At 39.0% G+C, this 17,893-nt stretch overlaps 2 protein-coding genes across 2 annotated transcripts in view; both read left to right on the forward strand.

Annotated features, from left to right (window-relative positions):
- The window catches only part of TRMT2B (tRNA methyltransferase 2 homolog B), a 36,486-nt gene extending 29,866 nt beyond the window's left edge, over positions 1–6,620 (forward strand). The window contains 1 exon segment of the mRNA XM_081223029.1: positions 6,480–6,620. Within this exon segment, the coding sequence (XP_081079155.1) occupies positions 6,480–6,606 (127 nt within the window). The 3' untranslated portion in view covers positions 6,607–6,620.
- A 75-nt stretch (positions 6,621–6,695) lies between these two features.
- XKRX (XK related X-linked) overlaps positions 6,696–17,893 on the forward strand; it is a 70,431-nt gene continuing 59,233 nt past the window's right edge. Inside the window, exon 1 of the mRNA XM_081222625.1 lies at positions 6,696–6,762. The gene's annotated coding sequence lies outside the window, so the exon portion shown is untranslated. The remainder of the gene's footprint in view (positions 6,763–17,893) is intronic.

Below are 17,893 nucleotides of genomic sequence, written 5' to 3' on the forward strand. Positions count from 1 at the left end.
CTGGAAAAAAATTTGCAGTTCATATTACAACGACTTTTTTCCTTAATTTATAACAAACTCTTGGAAATCAGTAAGAAAAACAACAGCCCAAAAGAAGAATGAATGCAAGATACAAAAAGAAAACATAAATGTGTTTATGAACCATGAAAGGATGCTCAGTCTCTTCCATTATAGTGGAAATGCAGATTAAAAGTACCCTGAGATACCACTTTTTGTATCTCAGATTGGCAAAAGTTCCAAAGTTTGATAATGCACTGTTGGCAATACTATGGGGAAACATGAATTCTAAAAAATTACTGGTCAGAGTGTAAATTGGCACAATCCCATGGAGGGAAATTTAGCAATATAGACTAAGATTATAAATGTATATATACCTTTTGACCCAGTAATTCCATTCCTGAGGCTTTATCCTACAAATATACTGACACACATGTAAAATGACATGCATTGATTGATTGATTGCAATATTGTAACAGCAAATGATGAGATATCCTAAAAGTCCATCAGTGAGGAACTAGTTAAATCAAATATGCTACATCCATACAATGGAATACCATGCTGCTATAAAAAAGAATGAAGATGTTCTCTGTTTACTGATATGGAAAGATCTCTAAGGTACATTATTTTCTGTTAACAACTTTACTGAGATATAACTCACATAAAATTCAACCTTAATTAAAATGTACAATTCAAAGGTTTTTGGTACATTCTCAGAAGTGTGCAGCCATCACTACTGTCTAATTGTGAACATCTTCATCACTCCAAAAGAAACCCTGCACCTCTCACCTGTCACTTCCCGTTTTTCCCCAACCCCCTGGCCCTAGGCAACCACTAATCTACTTTATGTCTGTATGGATTTGCCTATTCTGCACAATTCATACAAGTGAAGTTCTTTGCAAATGTGGTCCTTCACATCTGGCTTCTTTCTCTTAGCATGATGTTTGTAAGGTTCATCTGTGTTGTAGCATGTAGCAGTACTTCATTCCTTTTTATGGCTGAATAATATTCCATTCTATGGATATATACCACATTTTATTCACTCATCAGTTGATTGATGGACACTTAGGTTGTTTCCACCTTTTGGCTATTATGAATAATGTTGCTATGAACATTCATGTGCTAGTTTTTGTGGGGAAATATGTTTTTATTTCTCTTGGGTAGATACCTAGTAGTGTAATTGCTGGGTTGTATGGTACCTATTTTAACCTTTTGAGGAACTTCCAGACTATTTCCAAAGCAGCCTCCCATCTTAAATTCCCACCAGTGGTATATGAGTGTTCCAGTTTCTCTATGTACTTGTTAACTCTACTGTCTATTTTTTATTATACACATCCTAATGGGTGAGAAGTGGTACCTCCTTGTGGTTTTGATTGCATTTCCCCATGGTTAATGATGTTGAACATTTTTTCATATGTTTATTGGCCATTTATATATATATCTTCTTTGGAGACCTGTCCATTTAGATCTTTTGCCCTTTTTACAGTTGGGTCATCTTTTTATTATTGAGTTTTAAGAATTCTTTTAAAATTCTAGATATAAGTTCCTTATCAGATACATGATTTGCAAAAATTTTCTGTTCTGTGGGTTGTCTGTTCACTTTCTTGACATTGTCCTTTGAAGCACAAGATTATTTGTGATGATGTCCAGTCTGTGTTTTCTTTTGTGGCTTGTGATTTTGGTTCTGAATGGAAATAGCAAGGTATGCAGAATTGTTGATATAATGATAACTATCTTTGTAAAAACGACAAAAGGTGAAGAGAATATTGATTTGTATTTGCTGTATATGCATACAGAAACTGGTAAGTTTTATAAGAAACTGATTAATAGAAAAAAATTAAGAAAACAAAAAAAGGATTTCCCTGATGGTTCACTGGTTAAGTCTCCGTGCTTCCACTGCAGAGGGCACCAGTTTGATTCCTGGTCAGGGAACTAAGATCCCACATACTGCGATGTGCGGCCCAAAAAAACAAAAACAAAAACAAAAAACTGATAATAGTAGTTATCTATGGTGGGGGAAACTGCAGGGATGGGAGTCAGAGGTGTGGAGAAGCTTTACTATATACCTTTATATGTTTCACTTTTGAATAAAATGAAAATATTTATTTTGCAAAACAATAGATTAAAAAATGCAACAATTAAGAGTAAGCCTAGGATTCTGCTAACACTCAGACTGAGTAAAACAATAAACATGGCCTCAGAACAACAAGAAAAATTTATTTTGCAAAGACAGTATGTGCATATGGTAGGAAAAAAAAAACAGTACATAAGAGTGCCATGTACATGCAGTGAATAATGAGTCTTCTTATTCCTGGCTCCTAGTCCTTCAGATGTCACCACTCTTCCTAGTTTCTTGTGTAGCCTACCAGATATAATCTGTGTGTGTGTGTACATCACTCTTTCTCTCTTTTTTAAACAGATAGAAACAGACTATAAACACTGTTCTGACGGACCTAGAGATTATCATATTAAGTGAAATAAGTCAAAGAAAAAAAATCATGATGTCACTTATATGTGGAAACTAAAAAAGTGATATATAAACAAACTTATTTACAAAACAGAAATAGACTCACAGACATAGAAAACAAACTTATGGTTACCAAAGGGGATAGCGGTGGTGGTGGGGGAGATAAATTAGGAGTTTGGGATTAACGTATACACACTACTGTGTATAAAATAGGTAAACAACAAGGACCTACTGAATAGCACAGGGAACTATACTCAGTATCTTGTAATAACCTATAATGGAAAAGAATTTTAAAAAGAATATATATATATATATATATATATATATATATATGTGTGTAACTAAATCACTTTGCTGTACACCTGAAACTAACACAACATTGTAAATGAACTATACTTCAATTTAAAAAATTTAAAAAAAACCCCACTATTCTGCACCATGCTTGTCACTTAACAATAGATTTTGGAGATTGTTCTACAATGATGTAGGATCTGCATCAGTACTTAAAGGGCTACTTAATTTTTAAAATAGGCTGTATAGTTTTAACTTACATAAATATATCATTTAACTTGTCCCTTTGAAGGGACATTCATCCTAATGAATTTTGAGGTTGTTTCTACTCTATTGTTACTACAGTGTTGCAGTGAATGTCCTTGTTCATATATCTTTGCATATTTGTGCAATGACTATGTATATGTATATGTGATGAATAAGTGTATGTGTATGTATATATTTATTAGATAAATCCCTGATGTGGAATTGCTGGATTAAAGGATATGTGCTCTTAACGTTTTCATGTATTTTCTAACAGAGCTCTAGAATCAACTTATCAAAAATATTCTTTTGGGCTTGTGATTGGAATTTATTGATTCCAATTAATTAAGGAGAATTGAAATCTTTACAGTATTTTTTCTATACAGGTATGTGACCTATCTCTTCAATTACTCTAGGCTTATGGAATTCTCTAAATATAAACACGTATTTTTTTCCCAATACAGGTCTTTTTTCTTAAGATTAATACAAGATATTGTAAAGTTTTTATTGCTTTTATGAAAGGGACCTTTTTCATGATATTTTCTAACTGGTTATTGCTGATTTTGTGTCAAGCTACCTATTCTTTTATTTGTTTTACAGGTTTTCCAGTTGATTCTCTTTCATTTTCTTGGTAGCTGGCCATGTGATCACCATATAAAAGCAGTTTTGTCTCTCTCCTTCTAATACTTTTTTTTTTACTTATTACATTGGATAAGAAGATGTTCCACTGTAGGAGTGATAGTGAGTATCTTGTCTTGTTCCTTATTTTAATAGTACAGTGCTACTGAAATGACTGAGTGTTAGCCAGGGAAACAAGAACTCATCTGGTTTGTTGGTTTGAGTGTAAATTAGTACCACCTTTTTAAACAAGGTTTAAAAAGGTTTAGTTGTACGTATCTTAGGGCCTTAAAAACATACAGGCCCTTCAACTCAGCAGTTCCACTAAATAACTAAAAATGTAAGCAAAGATGTAACTATAAGAATATTCATGAAGGGACTTTTTGAAATAGCAAAAGGTTAGAAACAGCTTACATTTCCAATAGCAAGGAATTAGATAAGTAAGCTACATTACATTTATTTAATGAAATACCATATAGCCAATAAAAGTGAGGTAACTACATATAGTGGAGAGATGCTCATGATGCATTATTATGTGAAGAAGCTGTTGTAAAACAGTGTGTATAGTATGTACAGTGTGACTCCACTTTAAGAAACCAATTTAAATGTACATATTTGGAAGGATATATCCTGAAAATTTAGCAGCAGGTATACTTCTCTGAATGGTGAGTTTATAGGTGAATTTTTGTTCTCATTTTTACTTGACTTCCTGTGATAAGGGAAAAAGTAATTTGCTTAGAAAGTTTTCAATAGAATAATTCAGTAATATATATATTAATTACCTATTGTGTGCAAGTCATACAGAAAAGTGTATGACTCAGGCCCCTTGCTCCATTCACCATTGAACCCCTACTCTGTGTCACACACTGAGAACACAGAGATGAATAATAAGCAGTTTTTGCCTTGTTTCTAGCCTCAAAAAGAGTATATACTCCCATGAGGAAGATGGTTTAAAAACTGCAGGTAGTTAAATGTGATAAATGCTGTTATAGAGAGAAACACAGGGGGCTGTGGGAACACAGAGGAAGGGCTTAAATTTTAAGGAATTGTGTTCCTGTAGTTTCTCCTTGGTTTATCAAACTGAATATTTTTTCTTTGAATTTTTGAATTTTATTTTATTTATTTTTTTATACAGCAGGTTCTTACAATTTTTTTTTTTTTTTTTTTGCGTTATGCGGGCCCCTCACTGTTGTGGCCTCTCCCGTTGCAGAGCACAGGCTCCGGACGCGCAGGCTCAGCGGCCATGGCTCACGGGCCCAGCCGCTCCGCGACATGTGGGATCTTCCCGGACCGGGGCACGAACCCGTGTCCCCCGCATCAGCAGGCGTTCTCTCAACCACTGCACCACCAGGGAAGCCCTACAGCAGGTTCTTATTAGTTATCATTTGCCTTATATATTGAGGTGCTTCTATGTTGGGTGCATATATATTTATAATTGTTATATCTTCTTCTTGGATTGATCCCTTGATCATTATGTAGTGTCCTTCCTTGTCTCTTGTAACATTCTTTATTTTAAAGTCTATTTTATCTGATATGAGTATTGCTACTCCAGCTTTCTTTTGATTTCCATTTGCATGGAATATCTTTTTTCCATCCCCTCACTTTCAGTCTGTATGTGTCCCTAGGTCTGAAGTGGGTCTCTTGTAGACAGCATATATATATATGGGTGTTGTTTTTGTATCCATTCAGTGAGCCTGTGTCTTTTGGTTGGAGCATTTAATCCATTCACATTTAAGGTAATTATCAATATGTAAGTTCCTGTTACCATTTTCTTAATTGTTTTGGGTTTGTTTTTGTAGGTCCTTTTCTTCTCTTGTGTTTCCCACCTAGAGAAGTTCCTTTAGCATTTGTTGTAGAGCTCGTTTGGTGGTGCTGAATTCTCTTAGATTTTGCTTGTCTGTAAAGCTTTTGATTTCTCCATCAAATCTGAATGAGATCCTTGCTGGGTAGAGGAATCTTGGTTGTAGGTTCTTCCCTTTCATCGCTTTAAATGTGTCATACCACTCCCTTCTGACTTGTAGAGTTTCTGCTGAGAAATCAGCTGTTAACCTTATGGGAGTTCCCTTGTATGTTATTTGTCATTTTTCCCTTGTTGCTTTCAATAATTTCTTTGTCTTTAATTTTTGCCAATTTGATTACTATGTGTCTCGGCGTGTTTCTCCTTGGGTTTATCCTGTATGGGGCTCTCTGTGCTTCCTGGACTTGGGTGGCTATTTCCTTTCCCATATTAGGGAAATTTTTGGCTGTAATCTCTTCAAATATTTCCTCGGGTTCTGTCTCTCTCTCTTCTCCTTCTGGGACCTGTATAATGTGAATATTGTGTGTTTAATGTTATCCCAGAGGTCTCTTAGGCTGTCTTCATTTCTTTTCATTCTTTATTCTTTATTCTGTTCCACAGCAGTGAATTCCACCATTATGTCTTCCAGGTCACTTCTCCATTCTTCTGCCTCAGTTATTCTGCTGTTGATTCCTTCTAGTGTATTTTTCATTTCAGTTATTGTATTGTTCATTTCTGTTTAGGTGTTTGTTCTTTAATTCTTCTAGGTCTTTGTTAAACATTTCTTGCATCTTCTCGATCTTTGCCTTCATTCTTTTTCCAAGGTCCTGGGTCATCTTCACTATCATTATTCTGAATTCTTTTTCTGGAAAGTTGCCTATCTCCACTTCATTTAGTTTTTTTTTTCTGGGGTTTTATCTTGTTCCTTCATCTGGTCCATAGCCCTCTGCCTTTTCATCTAGTCTATCTTTCTGTGAATGTGGTTTTTGTTCCACAGGCTGCAGGATTGTAGTTCTTCTTGCTTCTGCTGTCTGCCCTCTGGTGGATTAGGCTATCTCAAACTGATATTATGATTTGTTTCTACAGGTTGTGCTGTCCTCCAAACTCTGCTAAGAAGCTCCTTGGCGAGCCTTTCGTCCTAAGACAAGCTGTGCCTGTGGATCTGTTCCCCCACACCCCGCGCTGTGAGCTGGTGCTTCTCTTCACTCAATAAGAAGCCTCCTACAAGCCTGCAGGTTCTTTGTTAAGGCTGAACTGTCAGTAACTTCCAGGTCTAGCATATTGCTACATCACTGACCCTGAGAGCATTACCATGGAAACCAATCTTTGGACCCTGAGCAGGAAGAATATCGTGGACCTCCTACCTGAGGTAGATTTATAACCTTAGTTTTCACGTTTGCTGCCTCTCTTGCATGTTTGCCTGGTTGTGACCACTCCTTGGCCCTGGATCTGAACTGTTCCTTCTCTTTGCTGTCAGCCTATCATGGCTCCCTTGATCCTAGTTTACAGTCTGTCTCCTCTGTCTAGCTCTGCCTGTGGTGGAGTGATGACTGAGCTTTTCTCCGCATCTGGTCATAATTTCACATTGAGTTGGGTTTCTGTATTTGCCTGGAAATTTTACTAGATGTGTTCTGCATTCATGAGGTAGCCAAGGATTAGAGCTAGAAACAAGTCTACCTTTTTTTAAAAAGCAGAGTAAGCTATGAAATGATTGCAGAGTGACTGTGTGATCTCAGTAGAGATTCATTCCTTTGGGTTTTCTAGGCCTTGAAGCTTCCAGAACAGCTTTTAAAAATGTGGTTACCAGAGCTTCCCTGGTGGCGCAGTGGTTGCGAGTCTGCCTGCCGATGCAGGGGACATGGGTTCGTGCCCCAGTCCGGGAGGATCCCACGTGCCATGGAGTGGCTGGGCCCGTGAGCCATGGCCGCTGGGCCTGCACGTCCGGAGCCTGTGCTCTGCGGCGGGAGAGGCTGAAGCAGTGAGAGGCCCGCATACCGCAAAAAGAAAAAAAAATGTGGTTACCCTTAGGAGCAATATCACCAATTAGCTCTCACCTGTGGAGGGAGAAGTGGTTGTAGTAGAGACCCTATGGGAAAGGAGAGCTTCAAAGAAGAAACTGGATACCTATAATTGGGCTCTGTAGTATGGGTATTGAAACTGACGTTCTCTAGTCATGATTTCTTCAACTCTGGAGTTGTTCTTGGATACGTGCCCAACAATTAAATTATGTTTTGAATCTTAACAGACTAAGGATGTGTAACTTAGTGAGCACTGTCTGATTTACAAACTGATATCAGGTCAGCTAGTGTTTTTAATTTTTCTCAATCCTAAATACCTCTAGAGAAGCTGCTTTCTCAGAAAAATATGGCTCTTAAAGCTACTATATAAATATCCATATAAAAATATTAGAAGGAAATAATCTAAAATGACAAAAAATGTTGATTAATGGTAGTCAGATAAGTTTTATTCCCATTTCCCTATTTTTCATTTTATGTAAATAATATTATATATTTGTATATTATATACATTATGTTTCCATTTCCCTATTTTTTATTTTATATAAATAATATTATTTTTATAGCTGAGAAACCTTAATGTAAAGCGACTTTTATTTTCTCCTCCTTTGTTGCCTATATCTGTAAATGGCAATCCCATCTATTAGTTATGTAAACCAGAAGCTGGAGTTATCTTTCTCATTCTCATATCCAACTGCCGACAAGGTGGATTCCACCTGGATATCTTCTAGGTACTCTGAACTCAACATATCTAATGTTGCATGCTTCACATCTTTCCCCCAAACCTGTTCTTGCTCCTATATTTCCAATCTTGATGAATATACCAATCTACTTGGTCACTCAAGCCAGAAGCCTGGGAATTATATCTGAGTCCTTCTTTTCCCATACCCTCTGCCCACATGCAGTGTATCACCAAGTCTCCATCCCTACAGGTTACCATCATCTCTCACCAGATTATTACTGAAAGGGCCATGTTCTTAACTTGTGCTGCTGTCTTCATTCTTGCCCCCACCCATTCTGTTCTCTACAGCCAGAGTGAGTTTTCTAAAATGTCAGTCTCATTGTGTTTCTCTGGTGCTTGAAATCTGTCTGTTATGGGCTCCTTCTTGCTTTTAAAATTAAGTCTCAGATTCTTCATGAAGCCTCAGAGCCCCTTCATGATCTGGGTAGCCTCATTTTTCTATACACATTGAGTTCCTTTCCTTGAAAAAGATAATTTTTTTCCATTCTGGTCCTTTCTACATTCTGTTTACTCAGCTGGGAATGTGCTTTTTTCTTTTGGCTAACTCAACTCATTTTTCTGTTTTTAACTTAGCTATCCCCTAAGGAATATTTGATGAATAAATATAGGATTAGCTGTAGGTAATCAGCTTCCTGGTAATTCTGTTAGTGTTACACCTTGTAAGTAAGATGATCTTAGAATTATGCTTTCGTCATTTTTATAATGAAAAGTTTTAAGCATACAAGAAACTTGAAAGAATAATACAATGAACACCAGTATATCCACCACCAGGATTCAATAAATGTTAATATTTCGCCATATTTGCTTTATCTGTGTGTATCTGTTCTTTGATAAACCATTTGAAAGTGAGTGGTAGACACCATGACACTTCACCTTTAAACGTCTCAGCATACATCTTCTAAGTGTAAGGACATTTTTCTACATAACCATAATACCGTAAGCCCAGCTAAAAAAGAAATTACCAGTACCTCACTGATCTTTATTAGTGTTATTCAGTATCTAGTACAGTGCTTCCCAACGTGTGGCCTGCAGACTGCTTGATGGTTCAGAGGGAGATAAGGAGCTTGTACCAGAATGTGTATCAGTGCACCACATCCTTCACTGAGGAAGTTTTGTTACCAAAAATATGTCAGCCAGATTAAATAGTATGCTTAGTGACCTGGTTCATTTACATCTGTGGGCTAGCTGAGTAGTACTGCTCTATATTCAGATTTCCCCAGCTGTCCCCTGAAGTCTTTTATGGCCAGTTCACATGTTGCATTTGAGTGTGGTCTCTCTTTAGTGTCTTTTAATCTAGAACAGTCTCCCCAGTTTTTGTTAATAGCACTGACTTTTAGAGACCAGGTCTGCCCCACTTATGAATCTTTCTGACTGTTGTGTGTGTGCCCAACCATCCTAGTTTTCCTGGGACTCTCCTGGTTTAACACTGATCTTGCATCCTGGACAGTCCTCAGTCCTGGGCAAACCAGGATGGTTTGTTTTCTTATGATAGTGTTTAGCTTTCCCTTCCAGCAACTGAGTTTCCTGTAAACTGGAAGTTGTTGGGTCTAGAGACTTGATTAGATTCAGTTTTGATAAGAATGCTTCATAAATAATGCTGTGTACTTCATGTAGCATCCCATCCAGTGGTACATAATGGCAGTTGTCCACTCTCAGTAAAGGTGATGGTTAAGGTGGTGGCCCTCAGAACTCTCCATGTAATTTTAATTTTCTCTTCCTAATTAGCAAGAAAGCTGGGGTGTTACTTTGGTACCATGTGACTGTCCTGTTCCCCAATAACCTCTCACCTAAAATTTCAGCATCCATCAATTCCTGTTTCCTCACTCAGTAATTAGTTTTTCTAATTTTTAAAATGTATTTCCCAATCCAAAAATGGGCAGAAGACTTAAACAGGCATTTCTCCAAAGACAATATACAGACTGCCAACAAACACATGAAAGAATGCTCAACATCATTAATCATTAGAGAAATGCAAATCAAAACTACAATGAGATATCATCTCACACCAGTCAGAATGGCCATCATCAAGAAATCTAGAAACAATAAATGCTGGAGAGGGTGTGGAGAAAAGGGAACACTCTTGCACTGCTGGTGGGAATGTGAATTGGTACAGCCACTATGGAGAACAGTATGGAGGTTCCTTAAAAAACTAAAAATAGAACTACCATATGACCCAGCAATCCCACTACTAGGCATATACCCTGAGAAAACCATAATTCCAAAAGAGACATGTACCAAAATGTTCATTGCAGCTCTATTCACAATAGCCCGGAGCTGGAAACAACCTAAGTGTCCATCATCGGATGAATGGATAAAGAAGATGTGGCACATATATACAATGGAATATTACTCAGCCATAAAAAGAAATGAAACTGAGCTATTTGTAATGAGGTGGATGGACCTAGAGTCTGTCATACAGAGTGAAGTAAGTCAGAAAGAGAAAGACAAATACCGTATGCTAACACATATATACGGAATTTAAAAAAAAAAAGTCATGAAGAACCTAGGGGCAAAACGGGAATAAAGACACAGACCTACTTGAGAATGGACTTGAGGATATGGGGAGGGGGAAGGGTAAGCTGTGACAAAGCGAAAGAGAGGCATGGACATATATACACTACCAAACGTAAGGTAGATAGATAGTGGGAAGCAGCCGCAGAGCACAGGGAGATCAGCTCGGTGCTTTGTGACCGCCGGGAGGGGTGGGATGGGGAGGGTGGGAGGGAGGGAGATGCATGAGGGAAGGGATGTGGGAACAGATGTATATGTATGACTGATTCACTTTGTTATAAAGCAGAAACTAATTAAAAATAAATAAATAAATAAATAAATAAATGTATTTCCTGACTTTGTGATTTAATCAGGGGTTGCAAGATGGTGATTTCCTAATTCTATCATCCAGTCTATGTTTCTTAGCTGGCATTCTTCTGTAAAGATGAGCTTTTTCTCATCTATAGGATATGAACCAAAAAGATCATGTAAAGGCCTAATTCTTTCCCCTCGAATACCAATTTTCAGAGCAAGTTGATGTAATAGTTACTTCCAATAGTAGAGAAGTAGTTTTACTTATTGTTTTGGAAGTCACTTAATTCAATGTTTTTCTTAATGTAAATTCAGTGCTTTACATTCAGTTCAGCATTTTCTTTGTAATGCTCCAATTTTCTCCAGTTTGGCCAGTGGGAGTCCCTTTAGTCCTTTTGACATGCTCCCATGAGTCTTTGAGCACTTCCTTAGATTCTGACAGAAAATTCCCAGGCTCACCATACATTTCTCTGCCCTAGTCCTGGAATCAGCTATTTCCAAGGAGCCCTGGTTCCTTTTAGTGGAGAATGGATGCTGGATGTTAGAAGCAAAATCTAATAGTACTGTATTCCAATCTGTGAGCTGTAAAACATTACCACAGTGACCAACTGTCCCGATTTACTCTGAATCTGGAACTTTCGGTGCTAAAACCAGGAACATCCTAAGCAAACCAGGACAACAAGTTGGTCACCCTAAATTGGTCACATTGTTTTTTTTTTGTTTTTTTTTTTAAGAAGATGTTGGGGGTAGGAGTTTTTATTAATTTATTTATTTTTGCTGTGTTGCGTCTTCATTTCTGTGTGAGGGCTTTCTCTAGTTGTGGCAAGCGGGGGCCACTCTTCATCGCGGTGCGTGGGCCTCTCACTATCGCAGCCTCTTGTTGCGGAGCACAGGCTCCAGACGCGCAGGCTCAGCAGTCATGGCTCACGGGCCTAGTCGCTCCGCGGCATGTGGGATCCTCCCAGACCAGGGCTCGAACCCATGTCCCCTGCATTAGCAGGCAGATTCTCAACCACTGCGCCACCAGGGAAGCCCTGGTCACATTTTTTTAAAATTATTATTATTATTATTAATTTTATTGAAGTATAGTTGATTTACAATTCCCATTGTTAATACATAGTAATGATTAAGGAAGAATAGTGGAAATTGGGATTGGGACATGGGGACCAGTAGTAGCTAAAGTAGCTATAAATTCTCAGGAAATTTAAGGGTTTATACTAAATGATCTCTTCCAGCTGTAAAATATCTAGGTCTAGGGCAGTGGATCACAAGCCTCAGTGCACATTTTTATCACCTTTAAAAATGCTGATCCCTGGGCTTCAGACATTACAATTTAATTGGCTTAGGGAGGGGCTCAGACATCAGTATTTTTAAAATGCCCACCAGTGATTCTCATGTGCAGCCAAGGCTGAGAACCAGTGGTCCACTGGGGTCTCTACCTTTCAAAGTGTGGTCCCTGGACCAACAGCATTGGCATCACCTAGGAGCTTGTTAGAAATGCAGACTTTCAGGTTCCACCCTAACTGGATCAGAACCTCTGAGGGTGAGGCCCAGCTCTGTGTGTTTTATTTAATGTGCCCTCCAGGTGATTCTGATGCACACTCAAGTTTGAGAACCACTGGTTTAGAGTGACAGTTCTCAGCCTTGGTTGTGTCAACTGAAGTAAAAACACATAACGTGAGAGCTGTGAGTTCAGTTTTATTTGGGGACTTAACTGAGGACTAAAGCCCGGGAGACAGCTTATCAGAGAGCTCTGAGGAACTGCTCCAAAGAGGTAAGGGGGAGAGGTCAGCATGTATGTGATTTTGGCGAAGGGGATATGTGCAAGCAAGCACACATCCTGGTAGAAGGTTGCTGCTAGTCACAAGGAACAGACATCTTAGCTAATGATTTTAGTGCTTTTCTAAGTATGGGAAGATGCAAGAATCTGGGTTCATAAAATTTTTTCCTGAAAATATATAACTGAGGGCCTGTTCTGCCTGTTTTCCCAGAGCAGAGTGCCTCATTCTTGATCTTCACTCTGCATTCCTTTCAGGGTGTACTGTAGGTAGAACTGGATGGTGGGCAATATTCTTTGTTTTACAGTTGCAACATTAGAATCACCTGGGGACCTTTTTTTTTAGCATTTTTAAGCGATTTTTATTTTTAAAAGTATTTTTATTTAAGATATGTATTTTTAAAAATGTTTATTTTATGTTGGAGTATAGTTGATTTACAGTGTTGTATTAGTTTCAGGTGTACAGAAAAGTGATTTAGTTATACATATACATATATCCATTCTTTTTCAGATTCTTTTTCAGATTCTTTTCCCATATAGGTTATTACAGAATACTGAGTAGAGTTCCCTGTGCTACACAGTAGGTCCTTTTTGATTATCTAGTTTATATATAGTGTGTGTATATGTTAATCCCAACCTCCTAGTTTATCCCTCTCCCTCACCTTTTCACCTGGGGACCTTTTTTTTGGGGGGGGGAACTTTTAAAACAGAGATTCCTGGATGCCATCCCCTCAGAGATTCTGATTTAATTCATTTTGGGTGTGGCCCTAGCCTCATTATTTTAAAAGCTCCCTAGATGTCTCTAATGTGTAGGTAAGTATGAGAATCATGGTCTAGGGCTTTTTTCCTCCAAGCCCAGAGTTTGGCTTGGTGAGTAAAAATGCACATGAAGTTGCAGGTAAAAACTAACTAGTTGGATAATACGTAGGTCAAATAGCTTGCTTTTCTGCTTCCTCCTTGTTTACATCCATGCAGGGTCTCTGAGCAGTGGTTTGCAGCCCTTTGCAAAGGTTTTCATCCCTTTAAAGTACTTTATTTCCCATTCTTTCTGCAGTTATTTTGGTGGGTGTGGTAGGGAGTGGGGCTTAGATACCATCAGTTACTAGTGATCCTAGACAAGTTGACCCTCATACATGGCAAGAGAAAAATGAGCTCATTTTAATATTAAAGTAGGACAGTTTTCTAAGCGTTTGTCCTCAGCCTGCTTCCCACCTGGCTTCTAGAACTGGCTTCTTCACATTAGGCTCATCTTAGAGTTGCTGAACGTCTGAGTGCAAATGTTGCCATTGCCCTTTATTGCAGGTGTGGAGTTGCACCTATGGCCGTGCTTCCCAGTCTTGGCTACACATTGAACTCCTCTGGGAGTTCAAAAAATCCTGGTTTTTTGAAAAATCCTTCTCAAAAAAATCCTGGTTCCTGGGACTTGAGCACTACCCCCACATCTTCTAATTTAATTGGTCTGGGATGTGGCCCAAGCATCTGGACTTTTAAAAGATGCCCCGAAGATGATTCTAATGTGCAGCCAGGGTTATGATTCTCTGATTAGGGCTGTGGTTCCCAAACTTGTCTGCACATTAAAATCCCCTGGGGTTCTTTTAAAACTTCCAAAACCCAGGCCACACCCCAGATCAATTAAGTCATCACAGTCTCTGGGGGTGGGACACAGGCATTGGTAATTTTGAAGTTTCCCCAGTGATTCCCATATGCAGCCAGCCTCGAAAACCACAGGGTTAGGGTATTTGATTGTTTGGAGGCTGGGAGAGAGAAGAGAATGATTGTCATTTGCTGAGATTTAAGTCTTCCAGCCCTTCACTTTTAAAATCACGTTGCCAGTTTATAATTTACAGGGCCATCATTGTCATTTTTCTAAGAAATATATTTCAAAATGGAATGCCATATAGTCATGAACCAGTTGAAGCTCTCTTAGAGCTCACCAGTTAATGCAAGTGTGAAAAGACAGTTGAAATGGAATATAATTATTGTGTCCCAGACTTTAAAAATTTCCATCAGCTGATTTGATTTCATCATTATATGTATCTGCACATTATAGCCCCCATTGTTTCTCATCAGAGGAGACTTAAGTGGCTGGGGGGGGGGTGCAATGCTGACATCTAGCCCAGAGCCACAAAATAGAGGAACATGTCAATATCCTCAAGTCCATTCCTCACTGTTAGGGATCCTCAGGGTACACAGAGGGGAGAGGACTTTTCTCTGAGGACCTAAAAAAGGAATTTAAATATATAGAGGTGTTGGGATTCACTGATTGAATTTACTGATCACCTTTACTTTTAACCAATCCAAGGAATACCTAAGGAGAAGAGAGGGCTGTTACTTAGCTCTTTAATGGTCTCTCTCCTCCAACTAGACTGTAAGATTTGAGGGAATAAGGGCTGTTCAGTGTTGTATCTCTGTCTAGCACCCAGTGCAGTGACTGAAATGTAGCAGGTGCTCAGAGCAGCAATATAGCATACTGGCCAAGACAGTCAGCTTTGGAATCAGGCTGACCCAGCCTTGAATTCGGGCTCCATCACTCTATGCTGTGTGACCTTGGGTGAGTTACTTAACCTCTTAAATCCTCTGTTCCCTGCCCCCTACATGTAAAAGAAGGGTAATAATAGTACTTCATGAGATTGTGGTGACTATTCAATGAAACAATATTTGTAAAGCACTTTGCAAATTGCCTGGCACATAGTTGGCATGGATTAAGGGGGGAGTTATTCTTGATTATCCGATTATTTGTTGAAGGAATAAATGGATGTTATAGCCTGCTCTCCCTTTCCTCTCAAGATTAACGAGTCAAAATAACCTAATCAATTTGGTTTTTGTAAGATTTCAATACTTAATTTCAGGCAAACAAAACCAAACACACATTGGAAAGAGTACCTTCCCTGTTGGTGTGGGTGTTTCTCAGCATTTATGTTACACTCAAATATTACAGCTTCTAGTAAAAAGTTTCAATACAGTTTGAAGAAAAATGACACATAGGAAACAGATAAGGCCATCCTGCTCCTTTTGTCACCCTCATAGTATTGGTTGCTAAAATAACCCACTTGTCAAATCCCTTTGTACTGCTGTGAGAAGTGCTGATGTAAGACATGTTTTCTGAAAATAACCATGATGAGGTGTTCTGAATTAAGGGCTTTGGTACAGAAGTGATAGAGTTCCCTTCTGGGTAGAATAGCTCAGGATCATAAATTGCCCAGACACCTACTGGCTTACCTGTTCCACCTCCTAAAAGGAAACTTGTTTCTAGGGGTGTTTTTTTTTTAGCTAAACATTCTATATATAATAATTGCATGGGATCCTGGATTGGATCCTGCACAGAAGAAGGACATTAGTGGAAAAACTGGTGAAATCTGAATGAAGTCTGTAGTTTAGTAAATAGTATTGTGCTAACATTAATGTCATAGTTTTGATCAATGTACCAGAGTTATATGAGGTGTTATCCTTAGGGGAAGCTGGGTGAAGGGTATATGGGAACTCTTTGTACTATATTTACAACTCTTCTGTAAATCTAAAATTATTTCAAAATACAAAGTTTTAAAAAAAAAACTACACATAGTCTTTTAAAAACTAAACATACTGATTGGAATCTAATTCTAGAAAAACCAAGTCTGGGCAGGTGTTGAAGCCAGGAACCCAGAAAGAGAATAGTGCTCTCCCAGACACCCAAATATGTGCTAGATGTTTGGCTAACTGTAAGCACTACCAGTGACAAGGTGACAAGGGATGGGGCTGGGGGAGAGCATTTAGCAATTCTTTTTCAATAAGGAATTTCTGTCAGCCTATCAAAAAGCAGGTCCTTTCTCTCCATATAAGCTAGCTTAGTTCAAAACACAGCAGTCCGACTTCAGAGAGGTCCAAATACATGTTTCCTTAAACTCGCATCTTAGAGTTTGGTGGGCTAGGTGTTTTGAAGGAATTTCTCATTGGAGTGCTAAACCTGAAATGATAATGTGCCCTGATCTTGAGAAGGGGAGTGGGAAGGGGAAGAATCCCGTCATTTTAAAGCACCAGCCCCCTTAGCATTCAGTTCTTCTTTATTCCCTGAATTAAATGATCTGCAGAGTTAACTCCTGTGTCACTTAAAAGGCAGGTGCCTCAGTAACCTAGCATGACCAGCACGACAGTTTTAAAAAGTGTATTATAATAAAAGGTGTTGTGTGTGTCGGGAGGTGGAAACTCAAAGGACTGGTGCTCTTCATTCTCTTTGGTTCTTTAGGAATGAACTCTTTGATGTGTGTTTTCCATAGTTCTGATCAGCATGTGTACCTATTTCCTATTTTGCTGTCTTTATGTAACATTATTTAACATTCTGGTTCCCACCTGCACAGTGTGCATAATTGGCATCTTTAATGGCCGTATAACATTCCATTGTATCGAATAGCAGGATAGTTCTTAGGGCTGGGCTCATTTTTCTGAGCAGATATAAAAGGCCTGCTGTCTCTTAGCATCAGAGGTCTATTTTAGCTCCTGGAAGTGGCGACTGGCAGGAGCGTGGGATTGCGTGGGATTCTTGAGTCATCATAGAACAGTGCAGTTTGAGGCTTTGTTAACATCACTCTGGCTGACACCTGACAGCAGAGCCTCCCGGGCTCCCTGAACCTGAGCCAGGCACTTCAGGGGCACCGGAGTGGAAGTACAAGCCCCCCGACTCCCACGACCCTCAGCTGATACTATCTCCCTGCCAACAGCAGGAAGTTCCTGCTGCTTTCTCTCTTGTCTGGGATAACAACTCCACCTGTGTTTCCCACAGAACTTGATATGGAAGAAAAGGCAAGGAGGAGTGGGAGGATGGATTATTATAGCTAAAGGAATAAGGCACAGGTCAGGGGCACCATGGCTGCAGTTCTTTTAGGCACACCTGTGAAAATAAAGTGGGATGGGGGGATGGTTTCAAGTCCTGGAAAGCTGGGCGACAGAGCTCCTGTTCTCTACACCCCTTCCTGTCAGAAATCCAAGTTTGGCCCATCCAATAAAGGGTTTACAGGGGTGAGTGACAAAGCAGTGAGTCCAGGCATGAGTGCTACTCCACCCATAGCCAATGGTGTTTTATAGTTAAGGATGCTAATTGGCAAAATTCTCCTGAGTGGTGTTGTGTTCGGTGTATTTGGTTAGGTCTTGCCAGTTGCAACTGCCTTGAAAACGAGTGATTTTTAATAGG

This window comes from Mesoplodon bidens, assembly GCF_964165515.1.
Source record: "Mesoplodon bidens genome assembly, chromosome: X".
NCBI classification, from domain to species: Eukaryota; Metazoa; Chordata; class Mammalia; order Artiodactyla; family Ziphiidae; genus Mesoplodon; species Mesoplodon bidens.